Source organism: Podarcis tiliguerta (assembly GCF_965153285.1).
Source record: "Podarcis tiliguerta genome assembly, chromosome: 4".
Classification (NCBI taxonomy): Eukaryota; Metazoa; Chordata; class Lepidosauria; order Squamata; family Lacertidae; genus Podarcis; species Podarcis tiliguerta.
The window spans coordinates 39,102,127-39,116,602 of NC_139537.1; the positions used below are offsets into that span (position 1 = coordinate 39,102,127).

General features: G+C 37.8%; 1 protein-coding gene across 8 annotated transcripts in view; it reads right to left on the reverse strand.

Moving 5' to 3' along the window:
- DCAF6 (DDB1 and CUL4 associated factor 6) overlaps positions 1-14,476 on the reverse strand; it is a 46,830-nt gene that overhangs the window by 2,996 nt on the left and 29,358 nt on the right. For all 8 annotated transcript variants that reach the window (XM_083438330.1, XM_083438333.1, XM_083438329.1 and 5 more), the window contains 5 exons: positions 9,697-9,808; positions 7,422-7,537; positions 4,819-4,902; positions 4,282-4,600; positions 2,376-2,514 (listed from right to left, as the gene is read on the reverse strand). In XM_083438330.1, the coding sequence (XP_083294456.1) occupies positions 2,376-2,514; positions 4,282-4,600; positions 4,819-4,902; positions 7,422-7,537; positions 9,697-9,808 (770 nt within the window). The remainder of the gene's footprint in view (positions 1-2,375; positions 2,515-4,281; positions 4,601-4,818; positions 4,903-7,421; positions 7,538-9,696; positions 9,809-14,476) is intronic.

Genomic DNA, 14,476 nt, shown 5'->3' on the forward strand with positions numbered 1-14,476 from the left:
GTAACACGCAACTGCGCGAGTCGCGTTTTGCCGCTTCCGCGCATGAGTGTGACATCATTTTGAGCGTCTGCACATGTGCGAGCGGCAAAACCTGGAAGTAACGCATTCCATTACTTTCAGGTCGCCATGGTCGCATTCCATTACTTTCAGGTCGCCACGGAGCACAACCCGAAAATGCTTAACCTGAAGCGTATTCATCCCGAGGTATGACTGTACAGTGGTACCTCGGGTTACAAACACTTTGGGTTACAAACTCCACTAACCCAGAAGTAGTACCTCAGGTTGAGAACTTTGCCCCAGGATGAGAACGGAAATCGCGCGCCGGCGGTGCAACGGCAGCAGGAGGCCCCATTAGCAAAAGCACGCCTCAAGTTAAGAACGGTTTTGGGTTAAGAATGGTCCTCCGGAACAAATTAAGTTTGCAACCCGAGGTACCACTGTACAAAACACCAACATAACAACTTCTCCAACATCTCTAAACGTGGCAGGGCTCCAACCTGACATAAATGCATGAGATTGCTGCCACTGACCTCAGGACTGGAACCTGGATCTGTTCCAGGCAGCAGGGGAAGACTGAAAAGCCCTACCTTTTTCATTAGACCTTGGGGAACAAAAATAGTGGCAGTGGTGGTAATTGGGTAAACATAGCCTTCAAAGGCATGGCCTTTTACTTCTCTTTGAACTCCACCAACATACCTTTTAAAGCTTCATGACTAAATAGCTTTCCACCTAACAAAAGTTTCAGAAGAAAGGTTAATAAGGGCTGCTGAATCAGCTTCCCTTTTATTTTTTTTGCTAGATCATTAAAGAATCACTGCTGATTTTTATCCACAGCTGCACAGGGGCTGACTGCTGAGGAGCAGTACTGAAGACTGATCACATTGATTGTAGTGGTGAGGGCTCGAGCCCTACAAACTCATTCCCAGAACTTGAATCACAGTTGATAATGTTGATTCTCCAGGTAGTGGAGGAAATGTCATGCTCCTTCTGGAGTAGTCACCTTTGGTCCCCACCCTGCACTCAGCTCTCACCTGTGGCTCCAAGAAGCTGTCAGCATGCAACAGCAGTCACACCTTGGGAACGGCTTCGAGTGGTCGCCTGAGGGTACCCTACAAGAGGGTAGCCAATATGTCTTGCACCCTCAGTAAGTTAGGGACCTCCCCTGCATGCAAAGACAGGCTCCAACTGAGACCAATAGTGGGTCTAATGGTAAAGAAGGCAGTTTCTGCATGTGCTGTAGAGGGAAGTGAGGGGAATCTGGGGCCTGTCAATCTGGGAAGGTAGCCCATCAAAGAGAAGGAAAACTCTGATCCTAAACCTCTGCAGCATTGTGAGATATCTTTGGGAAAAGAAAAGGCTAAGGAGAAAACCCTCCAAAAATTCAGAGTGGTGTCCCTAAGACGGTTGGATGGCACCTTGTATGCCTCCTTCCAGCAACTCCTGAAGCCAAGCTTATGCCAAATGTATTGCTTTGCTTTCCTTTGGACACCAGTGTAGCCAAGAGGGGGGTTCTGTTGTCTGGGCAGCCCAGGACACTGCCCAGCCTAACGCAACAGTTTGACATCACCGTTGGAGGCACACTCCATTGTTTCTCAAGACAGACAGATGCCAACAACAAGGTGCCTTCCTCCTCTGACAGATCCTTCCTAGCTCTCCTAATCCATGAAAGAAGTTGGAGGGTCACTGGGCGCCCTCTGGTGGCTCACACTGTCAATAATGTCACATTTATTACTTGGCCCTCCTCAAGAATGATAGTCATTACTGAAAAAATTACATGTCGGGGGAAATCACTGAACAAATAAATTGCAGTGAAAATAATCACAAAATCAATTGCAAGGAAACACCCATGAGAAACACAGGGAAATGAAGCTTCACACACTCAAACAGTCCAGGGCACCAAGAGAACAGACAAGAGTCCTAGACACCATAAACACACAGCAATACAACACAGATTCAGAATACAAGCCTAAGTTATGAAGAAGCAAAAAAGGAGAGAGAAAATATGTCTTAGGCAACTGCCCCCAGCAGGGGCAAAAATGTAACTTGCTACTTCAGGAAAACAGGGGCAAAATTGTCTGAGGTTTCTTCGAGGCGATTCTGTTCCTGCCTTCGAGTGGATGAAGAAGCCAAACCCATGCAAGTCCATTATAACACCAGGGGAGAGAGTTACTTTTATTTTAAATTCAAAGTTATTTCATATGTTGACCAGGCATACAGTGCTCCGGACTAAGACTTTGCAAAGGTTCTTGAGTAACCATAACTGTATTATGATGTGCATATATCTTAATTTTTCTTATAAACTCTCTTCTAATATAGGTTAGTATAATACATATTTAGAGCAAACCAAATTATAAATTTAGCAATAAACTATGTACCATTGTCCGGGAGTTTCGATGACCTTTGTAAACCATTTTTATTAAAGGGCGTCTAATATTCAGTGTTTCCAATTCCTCCATCTCTTTTCTCTCTTTCCTTCTTCTGAAGAGCTCCTGAATGCGAGCTACAGCAGATCGTCTATGAATTATGAACAGAAAGGCCATCATTGTCAGAAAGCTACATAATAACCTGGTTTGCAGTCCTGTTCAGAGTTTGGTTGTTTAGATCCCAATAACCTCAATGGGATTTAAACAGGCTAATTGTGCCTAGAGCGTTAGACCACTAGCCCATATAAAACAACCTTTGCCTTTTGATACATTATTAAACATTTGCTTTTACTCTCAAACAGCAAAAAGAGGGAGGACAGCAGAGCTTGAGCATGCAAATACAGCCTGTGCAAGTTTTCTTTTGAGTATTATACTCAGTGCCAATAATGAAGTTGAGGATTTTATAAGCACCACCAGCAGGTCGCCCATTGACAGCATTTGAAGCAGAAGCTGTCAATTAGCCAACAGATGCATTCAAGCAATATCATCATTTTAACATAAGAACACAATAATAGCCTGCTGGATCAGGCCAATGGCCCATCTAGTTAAGCATTCTGTACTCACACTGGCCAACCAGATGCCTATGGGAAACCAGCAAGCAGAACATGAGCACAAGAACAGTGTTCCCCTCCCATGGTTTACAGTAACTAGATATTATGTTAATCAACAAATCAAGTAAGCAGTGACACATGAAAAATACAATACGTGTTTAACAAAAGAGAACTACTTGGGCTTAGTTCCACTGTGTATTTTTACACTGCATTCATCTTTAATGAACACACTAAAGAGGTTAATAAACTTGTTAAACCTTTCACACAGCAATTACATTTATTGGGGGGGGGGGCACAACATACAACTAAAATTACTCTCCACTGTTACCCTCTCTATATGAAGTCCAATAGATTTAAATCTTGTATAGTAACCAGTACAAAATGTGGTTAGATACCATACCAGTGAAGGAAGTCATCATAATTCTACATGGAATGGTAATTCTGAATTACCTCAATATTCTACCACCTACTGCTGTTCCTCTTATATATCTAGTGAAAGGAATAACAGCTGAAGTCATTCAAATAAAAATCATGTATCTAATATTGCTAAGAAACTGCACAGTGCTCCAGGTCCTATTTAACCATCCCCATTCACTCATGAAGCACGCTAAGTGACCTCGGGCAGCTACACAAACTCAGCCCAGCCTCACAAGGTTGTTGTGAAGATAAAATGGTGAAGACACCATAAGCACTGTGTCAAGCTCCTCAGAGAAAAAGCAAACAATTTTATATCAATTTTCTACTAGTCACTAAAAACAAATACAACCAGAATGTTTTCCAGGTCTCTGGAAGACAATCAAGCTCTGTTAAGTACAAGGAAAGAGAATTCTATGTGCATGAAAAAGTGACTAAGTGAACCTCTTTATATATGCCTGTTATGCAGACATGGCATATAAATAAAACACATGGGACCATGAACTCCTGCAGCACAATCTTATTATTTGTGTACTGAGAAGTAAGTCCTGCTCAGTCCACTGAAATTTAACCCCAGGTAAATGTGTATAGGATAGTTGCCTTCAGTATGAGAGTCCAGGTCATTGAAGGATCACACGATGTGCTACAATACATAGACAATTATGCAAATCCAACTGAAAATATAAAAAGACAACACACGGAGGTAGAATTTTAATATAAAAGGAGAGCAAGTCGAATCCCGTGGTGAAATGAGGGCTAATCCTTCATGCCTATCATGAATACATGTTGACAGCATAACTTTTAAGAGGTCTGAATGATTCTGCTGCATGATTCCCCATTTTTTACTTCAACAGAAGTGTCTTTAGGAGGGGAGAGCGCACCACAATACTAACCTATGGCCTACTCCTCCACGAAACCGGGCTCCTGGTATCAGAACAGGGTCATCATCACTATCATCAGTTTCTTGGAAAGCAGAACTTCTCATAGATGATTCTTCATGAGAAGCAAGCCCTGAGGAATCTGGTTGGGATTGAGGTTCATGATTTGTATTATTTGAGTTGGCAGTGGACTCTGTACTTTGTTGACTCACGCTTCCTTGCTCTTCTGTGTCTTTTCTTGATAAACTTTCACCTGGTGTCTGGCAGGTTATGTCAAGATGAGGATCATTTTCTAGTTCCATACTACTTTCCAGTTGGTCAGACACATCATTATCTGATAGAACAAACAATGACATTTAATCAGTTACCACACTAAAAACATTTTGAATTATCTTTGACAACATTATTAAAACCTAAAGTAGAAAAAATAAAGAGCTATATCCTGCCCTGGAGATATAAGTATTTCAGGGGTGCAGGGAGAAGAGAGCTTGAGTTTGCTTTAACAATTTACAGCTTTTGGGTAAAGTATGCATCTGTTACCATTTTACATACCTGAATGTGGTGTTCCAACATTTTCACTTGTAGGTGTCAATTCTTCAACATTTGTACTTTCCCCATGTGAGTCTTCAGGAATTCCTGGAATTCAGTATTTAAATTATATAAATAGTGCAAATGGGCTACTAGCAATTTCTGAAATTAGCCATTATATACTGTTGTCACTATCATAAGCCTTCTAAAGTATTGTATTGCTTGCATGGAAAGTAATGAAAACTGACAAAAATGATGCACTGAAAAAATATTAAAAATATACAGTAAGTCAGGCACTGCTGCAATGTGTACTACTGAAAAAATAAACTGGCTTTCTGATTCCATCTATATCTCTAGCTGTAGATTCTACATACTTACGTTAAAATAGATTAGAATGTTTTGTGAATGAGTATTATTTATGTTCAACTGGAACAATAAAAGTGACTCAAGAATCACTTACTAATATCTAACATTCACAAGCTTATTACAGATGACTCCATAATCTTTTGCAGCAACCCATTTTACAAGGCTTGTTTATTTTTGAGATTCTTTTATCTTACTAATATTGAATACTTATCATGAACATTAAGAATTTAACAATTCATATAAAATATATATTCATATAAATAGTTTAATATTAGGTTAATTTTCTATTTTAAACGATAACTGTATTGTTTTATGCAGGGCTCTGGATTTACAACAGAATACTGAAGTCAATGTACAAAGAACTGTGAAACTTCTTTCCTGAGCCTAATGGTATGTTTGTATTGTTTTTCTCAAACAGCAACCCCGACATGCCACACCGCACACTACTTCTGAAACTGAGCATAGTCTAAGTATCATATTGTGATATGTGGGCTAGCAGAAGAACCCTACAAAGCTCTGTGAATCACAGCATGGATGTTACACTTACCTCCTGTGCTCCAAACTCCCCCAAAATCAGATTGAAAACCTTGTTTTGTTCATAGTATATGTACAAATGTTTAATTTACTTAGATTTTTCATAGCTTTCCTCACCCATAGCCAAAGGAAATCCCAAAGTGATTTACAAAAGGATAAAAATACAAGCAATAACAATATATCCATAAAAATAGTACAAATAAACCAGGAGTGTAATGATTTGAAATAAAGTAAGCACAGGCATACAATGATATAAAGGTGGCTATTTAATCTTTCTCTTTTTCCAGATTTTTCTAAGGAGGTGATTAAGGCATGCTCTAAATCTGCTAAAGTGAAAGCCCTTGCTAGGGCAAAAAGCTTGAAAAACTATATTCAATTCCCGGCAAAGTTCTGCATTGAATATTCAGGTCAAACCCATAAATTTGACCAGTCAGATTTTGTAAAATGAAGACTGAGACTAAACAATTCTTTGACTTAAAGGCCAAGAGTTTGACCGCTAGGATGTATGAATGGGAAGCATACAAAGCTTGTATTAGAGGCTGAATTACAGCATGTGCATCACATAAAAAAACCTTAGAAATAGTTAAGGGAAAAAATTGAAAGAGGAATTAAAATATTTGTGGCCATTCATAGTTAATAACTCAACTGATAATCTGCGTAGTAAATAAGAAAGAAGAAATTTGAGCTATGTAATACATTATCAAAACAAGTAGATATAATGCTTATGTATATGGGACAAAAAGTATTGGGAAACAGGTGAAAGGGGGGTAGAATTGACTCAAGCAAAAGAAAGAAAGGTTAATAGTCTCACAAATTAGAGGTGAATTAGATGAATGTATATAGCTCCAACAGAAAGATATTGGAAGAGGTGATGGAGAAGTTTTTTTAAAAAAATAAAATTACCTGGTTCAGAATCTATGCAAAAACAATTATTAATGTCCCTAATATCAGAAACTGAGATTATGTTTGAGAATAATCTCAAACATGGAAAACAGTAAAGCACCAGGCCTAGACAGATTCCTGGTGGAATGGTACAAAACATACATTGATCTCTAGGCACCTAGGTTATTTCAATTATATGATGAGATATTCAGAGAAGGAATTAGCTCAACATTATTGAGCTAATCAGGCATACATTACTGTTATTCCAAAGCACCAACCAATGCCCAATTTCTCTGATTAATATTGATAAAAACATTTTAATGGCACTATTGGCAAGTAGGCTGCAAACAGTAATACCAACTATTATTAAAAATGGCCAAATAGGCTCTATAAAGAGAAGACAAGCCACAGATAATATCAGGCTGGTTGTGGATTTGATAAACTTAAACAGGATCATGAATGATATAGCTATATCATCTCTTGACAAATTGATAGAAGATATGTACAAACTTGCAGCACATGAACAAATCACATATAAACATAGACTTGCCATGGACAAATTTAACAATATTTGGAATTCATTTCCATAAACACTGCATTAGGTTAAATGTAGGTTAACTACAATAACAATCTTGTAATGTTTATAAGTTCTTTTTTACTTTTTTGTATATAGGTGTTATTTGCCCCCCCTTCCAATTTCTCCCCCCTGTTTTTCAAGTGTTATTTTATCCTGTGCCCTTACAATTATATACACATTACTTTTCATCTTTCAAAAAAGTGTATGTATATGTGTGTATATATGGTGGCTGTATCATTGCTATAAAGGCAACAAATTCACATCTTACTTGATTCTGAACTCTCTAATATTGGTGTCTCTGAACTCTGAGTTCTCAGGGATTCTTCCTGACCTTCAGGTTTGCTGTAATTTCCACTCCCTCTGGAACTTGAAGCTGTACTGCTCCTAGCAACAAGAACATTCAACAGACGCATGTATTTATTTTAGATATTTATAGCCTGCCCTTCAAATATATTCCCAGAATAAAAACCATTTACTAGTATTATTGAAGTATGAGCTAGTTAAATAATATTATAAAATAGGGGAAAATATATTGCTATGGAGATATGGGAAATACTCTGTAATAAGCACCATAAAATTTTACTAAAGACAGCAATCAGAAAGAACTGTTATATGGTAATGACAAGATGGTATAGTAACCCTGTTATAATAATAGTAATAGTAAGAAGAACTACCCCCAAAAATACTGACAGCGCGAAAAGGAAGCAAACTTCTTTTGCTGGGAATGTTGCAGAGAAAAATTTACTGGAGAATTATTAAGAAGATTACAGAAAGCATACTACGATATGCAATCCCTCTAGATCCTCTTTATTACCTTTAAAATTATATGGATGTGTTTATTTCTAAAGGACGTTAAAAACTAGCATCTTGAATGGCTATGGCTGTTAGAGCATTATATGGAAAAAACTGGAGGTTGTATACAATATGCCTCATGAAGGAATGACAAAAAATGTGGACATGGAAAAACTAACACCTATCAGATGAAACGAAAAGCAAAGATAAGAAAACATTAATTGAAATAGTTTGTGCTTTACATTGAGTATTGTAGAAGCAGTACAATATATCTAAATATACAATATTGGTTTTCATCAATTTGGCTTGATGTTTTATATACCATTAATTATAATATAGGAAATCTAAATATGTATGTAATCTATGTTGCTTTAAGATGTCTTCCCCATACATATATACACACACAAACACACACACACTCTTTCAATTCCCATTTGGAAAAAGCTGCTTGTAATTTTCATTGTAGTTCAGAAATAACAAGAGTTCGTGAATACATACTAGTACTGAAGCAATTATAAATATTTATAACCAAAATAGTGTTTGTTTTTGCTCTGTAACAAAATATTGTATTGATTATTATTGCTGTGTGGGTCATGACCATTATACTATCTGGTGCATAATGCTTTCTTCTTCATACACTAGGCTATAAAAAATGGATTCCCAGTTGGGTAACTGTAATACTTGGGGCTGCCCTTGAAGATTACCTGGAAGCTGCAGCTGCTATAGATTGCTGCTTGCTAGGCTGTTGAGTGGAATAGTTCACTGGAGCCATGTAACTGTCCTGACTTGACAGTACCACTCTCTCAATGTCTTCCTGCACAGGCATCAAGCCCTTCCAGGATGCCCTGCTCAGCACCTCACGTTTGGAAATTATGCAATGACACAGGAGAGCACCTTCTCTGCAGTGGTTCTCCGACTATGGAATTCCCTCCCTCTGAGGTCCATGTGGTGCCAACTTAAGATCAATTTCACCACCAGGTTAACACTTTGCTATTTTTCAGGCATCTTTGAATTCTCAACTCAGCTGTGTTATAATAATAGAATAAGCTGCTCTCTGTGTTTTAATATTGTTATTTATTGTTTCACCTGCTTTTGTTTTATTACTGCAATTATCGTACCCCACTCTGCTAAATTTGATATTCAATTCATATAGTAAGACAGAAAAGTGTTTTATTTGTAATCCCATAGGCAGAAATGATCTCCAGTACGATTTACTATCCCATAAATGTAATGAAATAATGCTTGAAAGACTTTTCAAAATGATTTTAATACTGAAAGCACCATGTAAAGCTTGGGTGTATGAAACAAATGTATTTTTCATACAATTCCTAAAACTTGCATCTAGCCTAACACAATATTCCTCTGGTCTAACTCAGCACTTTTTCTTAATGAAGTTATTCTGGCAGTGTAGCATATGAAAGCTATTAAATGAAAAAGTTCAAGTGTGAGATCTAATGTTAGCCATACTTAGAGTATGTCCAGTGTTGTGCAAGCAAACTTCACATCACCTTCCTTCCCTCCCCACATAGCCCCCTAAACTCCCCCATCTTCTCTAGAAGGTCCCCCACCATTCCAGAACAGATTTGTGCAGTGAAGACAAGGAAGGCAAAGTCCCACCACAAGTGGAAGTCTGTTCTGCTTGCACATGGACAGTATTGAATACAGCCCATAAATTTCAATGGCCCATTGATCATCCCAAAATGCTACAACTAAAGTCATAGCTAAAATTGGGAAAAGTAGTGCAATCTTACCATTCATCAGTGAAGTCTAATTTTATTGTGCTTGTAGTTGTTCCTTCTGTACTATAATGTAAACTTAAAACAGGTTCACTTGTTCCAGGATGTGGACTTGCCTTTTCATCATCTGAAAACAAAGTGTTAGTAAGTGTGAACATAGCACATATGTAAAGATATCATAATTCTGAGGGCAATTCTGTTTATTTTAGTAATAGCTTCATTAAAAGTAGAGCTTCGGAGCTTGTTCAAAGTTAAACGCTTACGTATTAGGTATGATCACCTTGTAACTCTTAGGGAAAGGTCCAAACACAACAGCAATAAGGGGAAGTGGAAAACAAAGATTTAGAAATGCATGTAACATTTTTGATGAATCAAAGATATGCCATCTACGCAGAGCCTTATCTATCGTAAATGACTAATGTCTAAATATTACAAATCAGTAATGTTTCCAGTAAATGTGTTTAACCATTTTTAACCAGAATCCTGAACAAGAACTGCAAATGAGTTGAATATCCAAAGAAGGAAAGACTTTTTTTTTAGTTGCTCCATGGGATGGTACAAGGTACAATGGATAATTAAAAATTCTTCTTTGAAAGTTGGGTTTGGTACATTTCTGGAAATAGTTTCTATTAAAGTATAGAAAATATGAATGTTTTCTGGAAGACAGCTGCAGCAAACAAAACAATTTTTTTAAAGGAACAGCATGTCTTAGGACCATGTGAAGGACATGTGACTACCTTTTCATTAAAACTGTCATTGGAGGCCTGCTCTACATGCTAATCATGTGGCAATTGTGGAAATTATCTTTTCATACGTAGTGCCCCTATTGTGAAATACTCTCCCCAGGAGGCTCATCTGGTTCTTTTACTTTCATGTCTTTCTGACATTTTTATTTTTTCAAATCTTTTAAAATAGCTTCCTATGATGTTGCTGTTTTCACTGTTACTGCCGATTCATTGGATTTTAGAAATGTTAAATTAGTTTTAATATATTTGTACTTGCCACCTAGGATATATTAATTAGTTTGAACTGAAGATGCAGGATATAAATTAAATAAAACAAAGAGATCTTGTGCTACCTATTACTGTATATGTGTTTTTATTATATATAATATTTTTGCCTGGTGCCTAAAGATAAGTAACAAAAACATTGCTCTTCTCCCAGACCCTAATTACAAATCTATGAGGTTATTGTTTTTGTTTGTTACTATGTTACATATTTTTGTGTTTTTATATTGTAAACTACGCTTTGATCCTCAAATAAGGAGACGTATAGAAATCCAATAAATACTAATTATAATTATTACTATAAAACTTTTTAGGCAAACCAGAGAGGAATTGATGAAAATGAGGCAAGGAAGGAAGGGATTTCCAAATAGGAAGGGCAATCAAGATGGAAATGGAGATGGGATAGGACTCTGGAACATGACGTTTTCTCTCCTGTGAACTCTGGCTGGAAAAAACCCCTTCAATAATACACTTCTAGTTTGGCCCTGAGTGCTTTGGTAACCTTGCCTTCTATTGCTCTTTAATTAGAAATTGTTGCTGCTGTGCATGTCAGGCTCCACCCTGTATTTCGGCACCTTGCTGCCTGCCTGAACAACCTGCCTGTGCCTTTGTCTCTCTATGAAGTCTTAAAACATTAGATTTCAGCACAATGTTCCCACTCTTTTATTTGCTTAATTTTGCTGGTTCTTATAACTAGAAAACACAACAAAGGTTTTCCTATAACTGCGTCATTCAGCCTTGTGTAATTTTGAATAACCAAACAAGCATTTTTTTTAACAAGAGTTTTGTAGCACTACCGAAGGCATCACTATTCAGTAGTAAATTCAATGGAACTTAATCTCATGTAACTGTGTAAACTTAAACCATTCTTAACAACCTTTACATGAATAATAGCAGAAGCATAGACTCTGTTTTCATTTTCTTATTAGTAGATTGTTAGTGACTGTGTGTTGTTACTTTTCAGTTTTCCCTGAGGAAAAACAGATTTTTAAAGCTCAAGAGCAATTGGGGACAAATTTAAAACATATTTTCAATAAGTAGTTTTCTTCTCTGGTGCAAGATAAGCAAAAATGATGAAAAGGCCAAAAAATTGGGGGGGGGGGGGATTGCACAGGAGCAAACTATGTAGGGTGGAAGATGGTTGACTACAGATGCCTGAACTTATATAGTACATAATATTACAAACAAGACACCAGAAGCAATCACAACCAACTCCTGATACATATATAACATAGCTAAAAGTTTTAGTGATCACACACAAACACACACACACACACACAGTAACTATCACTGGACAACACAACCCAATCTATAATTTTAGGACGTGCAGCTCTGCAAAGAAAGGAAGCCTCTTCTGTCTTAGTAGAGCTCCTGACATGATGCCAATAGAAGACTTGAGGTTGACACACAGAACCCAGTCTTGTTGGTATCATTGCTCCAAGGCAATTCTCTAAGCTGGGCTTTATCTTCTGCACCAATACAGTTGTACCTTGGTTTTCGAACAGCTTAGTTCTCGAACGTTTTGGCTCCCGAACGTCACAAACCTGGAAGTGACTGTTCCGGTTTGAGAACTATTTTTGGAAGCCGAACGTCCTACGGGGCTTCCAATTGGCTGCAGGAGCTTCCTGCAGCCAGTCAGAAGCTGCACTTTGGTTTCCGAACATTTTGGAAGTCGAACGGACTTCCGGAATGGATTCCGTTCGACTTCCAAGGTATGACTGTACATTGTAATGTAATTGCAAGTAGTTCTGCAATGGTAGCTCTAGTCCACTGGCTGTGATTTGCACCTGAAGCTTTGTCTCTCTTTTTGCAAAACTGTGTCCTATAAGACCAAAAGTACTGAGCACAGGTGCCAACTCCCTGGGGCTCTGGTTGCCCAAGCACCCACAAAATTCCCCATGAAGGGGCCGGGCACCCACAAATTTCCATGCCAGGGCCATGCATGCTGCATGGCATCCACAGCCCTGGGCCCCAATGGTCATGGGGCCAAGTTGGCACTCCTGGTACAGAGTACATGTAAGTGATGGTGACTATATACCGTTCACAGAATTGCAATGCAGTGTAACATAAGTTGCACTGCTACCTTATCAATCTGCAAGTCAGCAAAACCTGCATAGTTGCAACCTGCACTAATCAGCTCCCAAATCTATAGAGAGAAAACTGATGAGTGTACTTCCAAGTATAGGATCCAAGTATGAATTACTCTAATCGAACATATCCAAAATGTATCTATATTTCTTCTACAATAGGACATTGCACAAGTAATCCAGTCTCAGGTAGACCAGTGATTTGAGAGAGAAAATGTAATTTACAATCAGTTTTAGTCAAATATATTAAATTCACCTCAACTACAAACCTGTATATGTGAGGGAGTGGTAAAGTTAAGATCACACATACAAAGAACTGAGAACAAATTATTCAAAATAATTCCAATGTAAGGCAATAAAGCAGCTATCCTGTATGAACTTTCAGGGTAGCCAATCCCCCAGAATTCAATGTGTCTTACTTCTGAGTACATATACTTAAAAACTACTAACTACTTGCATATATTCACCTAACTACTTGCATATATTCCTAGTGTGTAGGTATAAGTCTCAGTGAGATGTGCAGCAAGCTTTAAGATCACAAATGTTTCACCATCAAGCCTAAATGTGTTAAAATCTTTGAGCTACATAAAAATCTATACATGTTGCATAAAAATCTACATAATCTGCCTATAGCCATTTTGTAGCACACAGTTGCATGAAGTGGGTCTACTTATATTGCAATTTCAAGCATTTAGCCTTTTAAACTTCAGCTTCTATATATGGTATAAGACAGGAAGAGCCAAAACTTGCTTCTACACATATAAAATCTACAAGCAGAGGCAGAGTATGAACCAGATCTCTCTGTTTTTGATGTGAACGTTTATAAAGATCAAGTGGAGTTTTACTTCTCAGGTTCATTACAAACAATTTTGCCACATGATCCCTTAATGTGTCTATTTAAAATGTTTACCAGCAGCTACTAAAAAAAGTACAAATTATGAGGAACAGAGCTGATAAACTTCCCTTTGCCATGCATTTTAACACAATAGAAACAGTTTACCAATTAGCAAGTATTGTGGCAATGCTGTTTGACAGGGGGAAGGATAACTTTGATCAGGAATATGGTTGATGCCCCTCAAAATGGAAGTCACCCTGTTCTACAATAATGTCATCTATCCTAAACTGAGGTATGTGTCACAGCCAAGGGTAATAGGAAGCCAAGATGCATCATTCCCACAAATAAATATGGCAAAATTATTTTCAGCCAAGGTCATTTTAGCACCCAAAGCAAAATTCAAAACGGCCCAAACAAGAGTCTATAGAAATCAAAATAACTTCATCTGAAAAGGGGCCTCTTTCTCCTAGCTGATGTGAAAGAGCTGCTTAAAATGCCACTTCATTTCAGGTTTGTGAGGAGGGCAAAGCATGGGATTTGAAACCAAAGTTAAACATTGGTGAGTGCTAGGGTTAGTTTTCTTTCAGTGCATCAGGCTGGAATGGGAAGCCCTTAACTTTACAACTTTGCATAGTGAAGCAGTCGATCTTATGGATCAGATATTATTCAAACAGGAACTATACTTAAGAAAATTGTTACAGAAGTAAGGAGATATTCAGCCAAGTATTAGTTACTTTGGAGCACTGTGATGAATGAACACCACCAAATGCAAAGAACACACAAGAAGCAACTGCATTCACTCTCTTGTTCTTGAGGGGAAGCATCTCAGCAAACAATAGCAGCACAAACTATGTAACTACACCAGC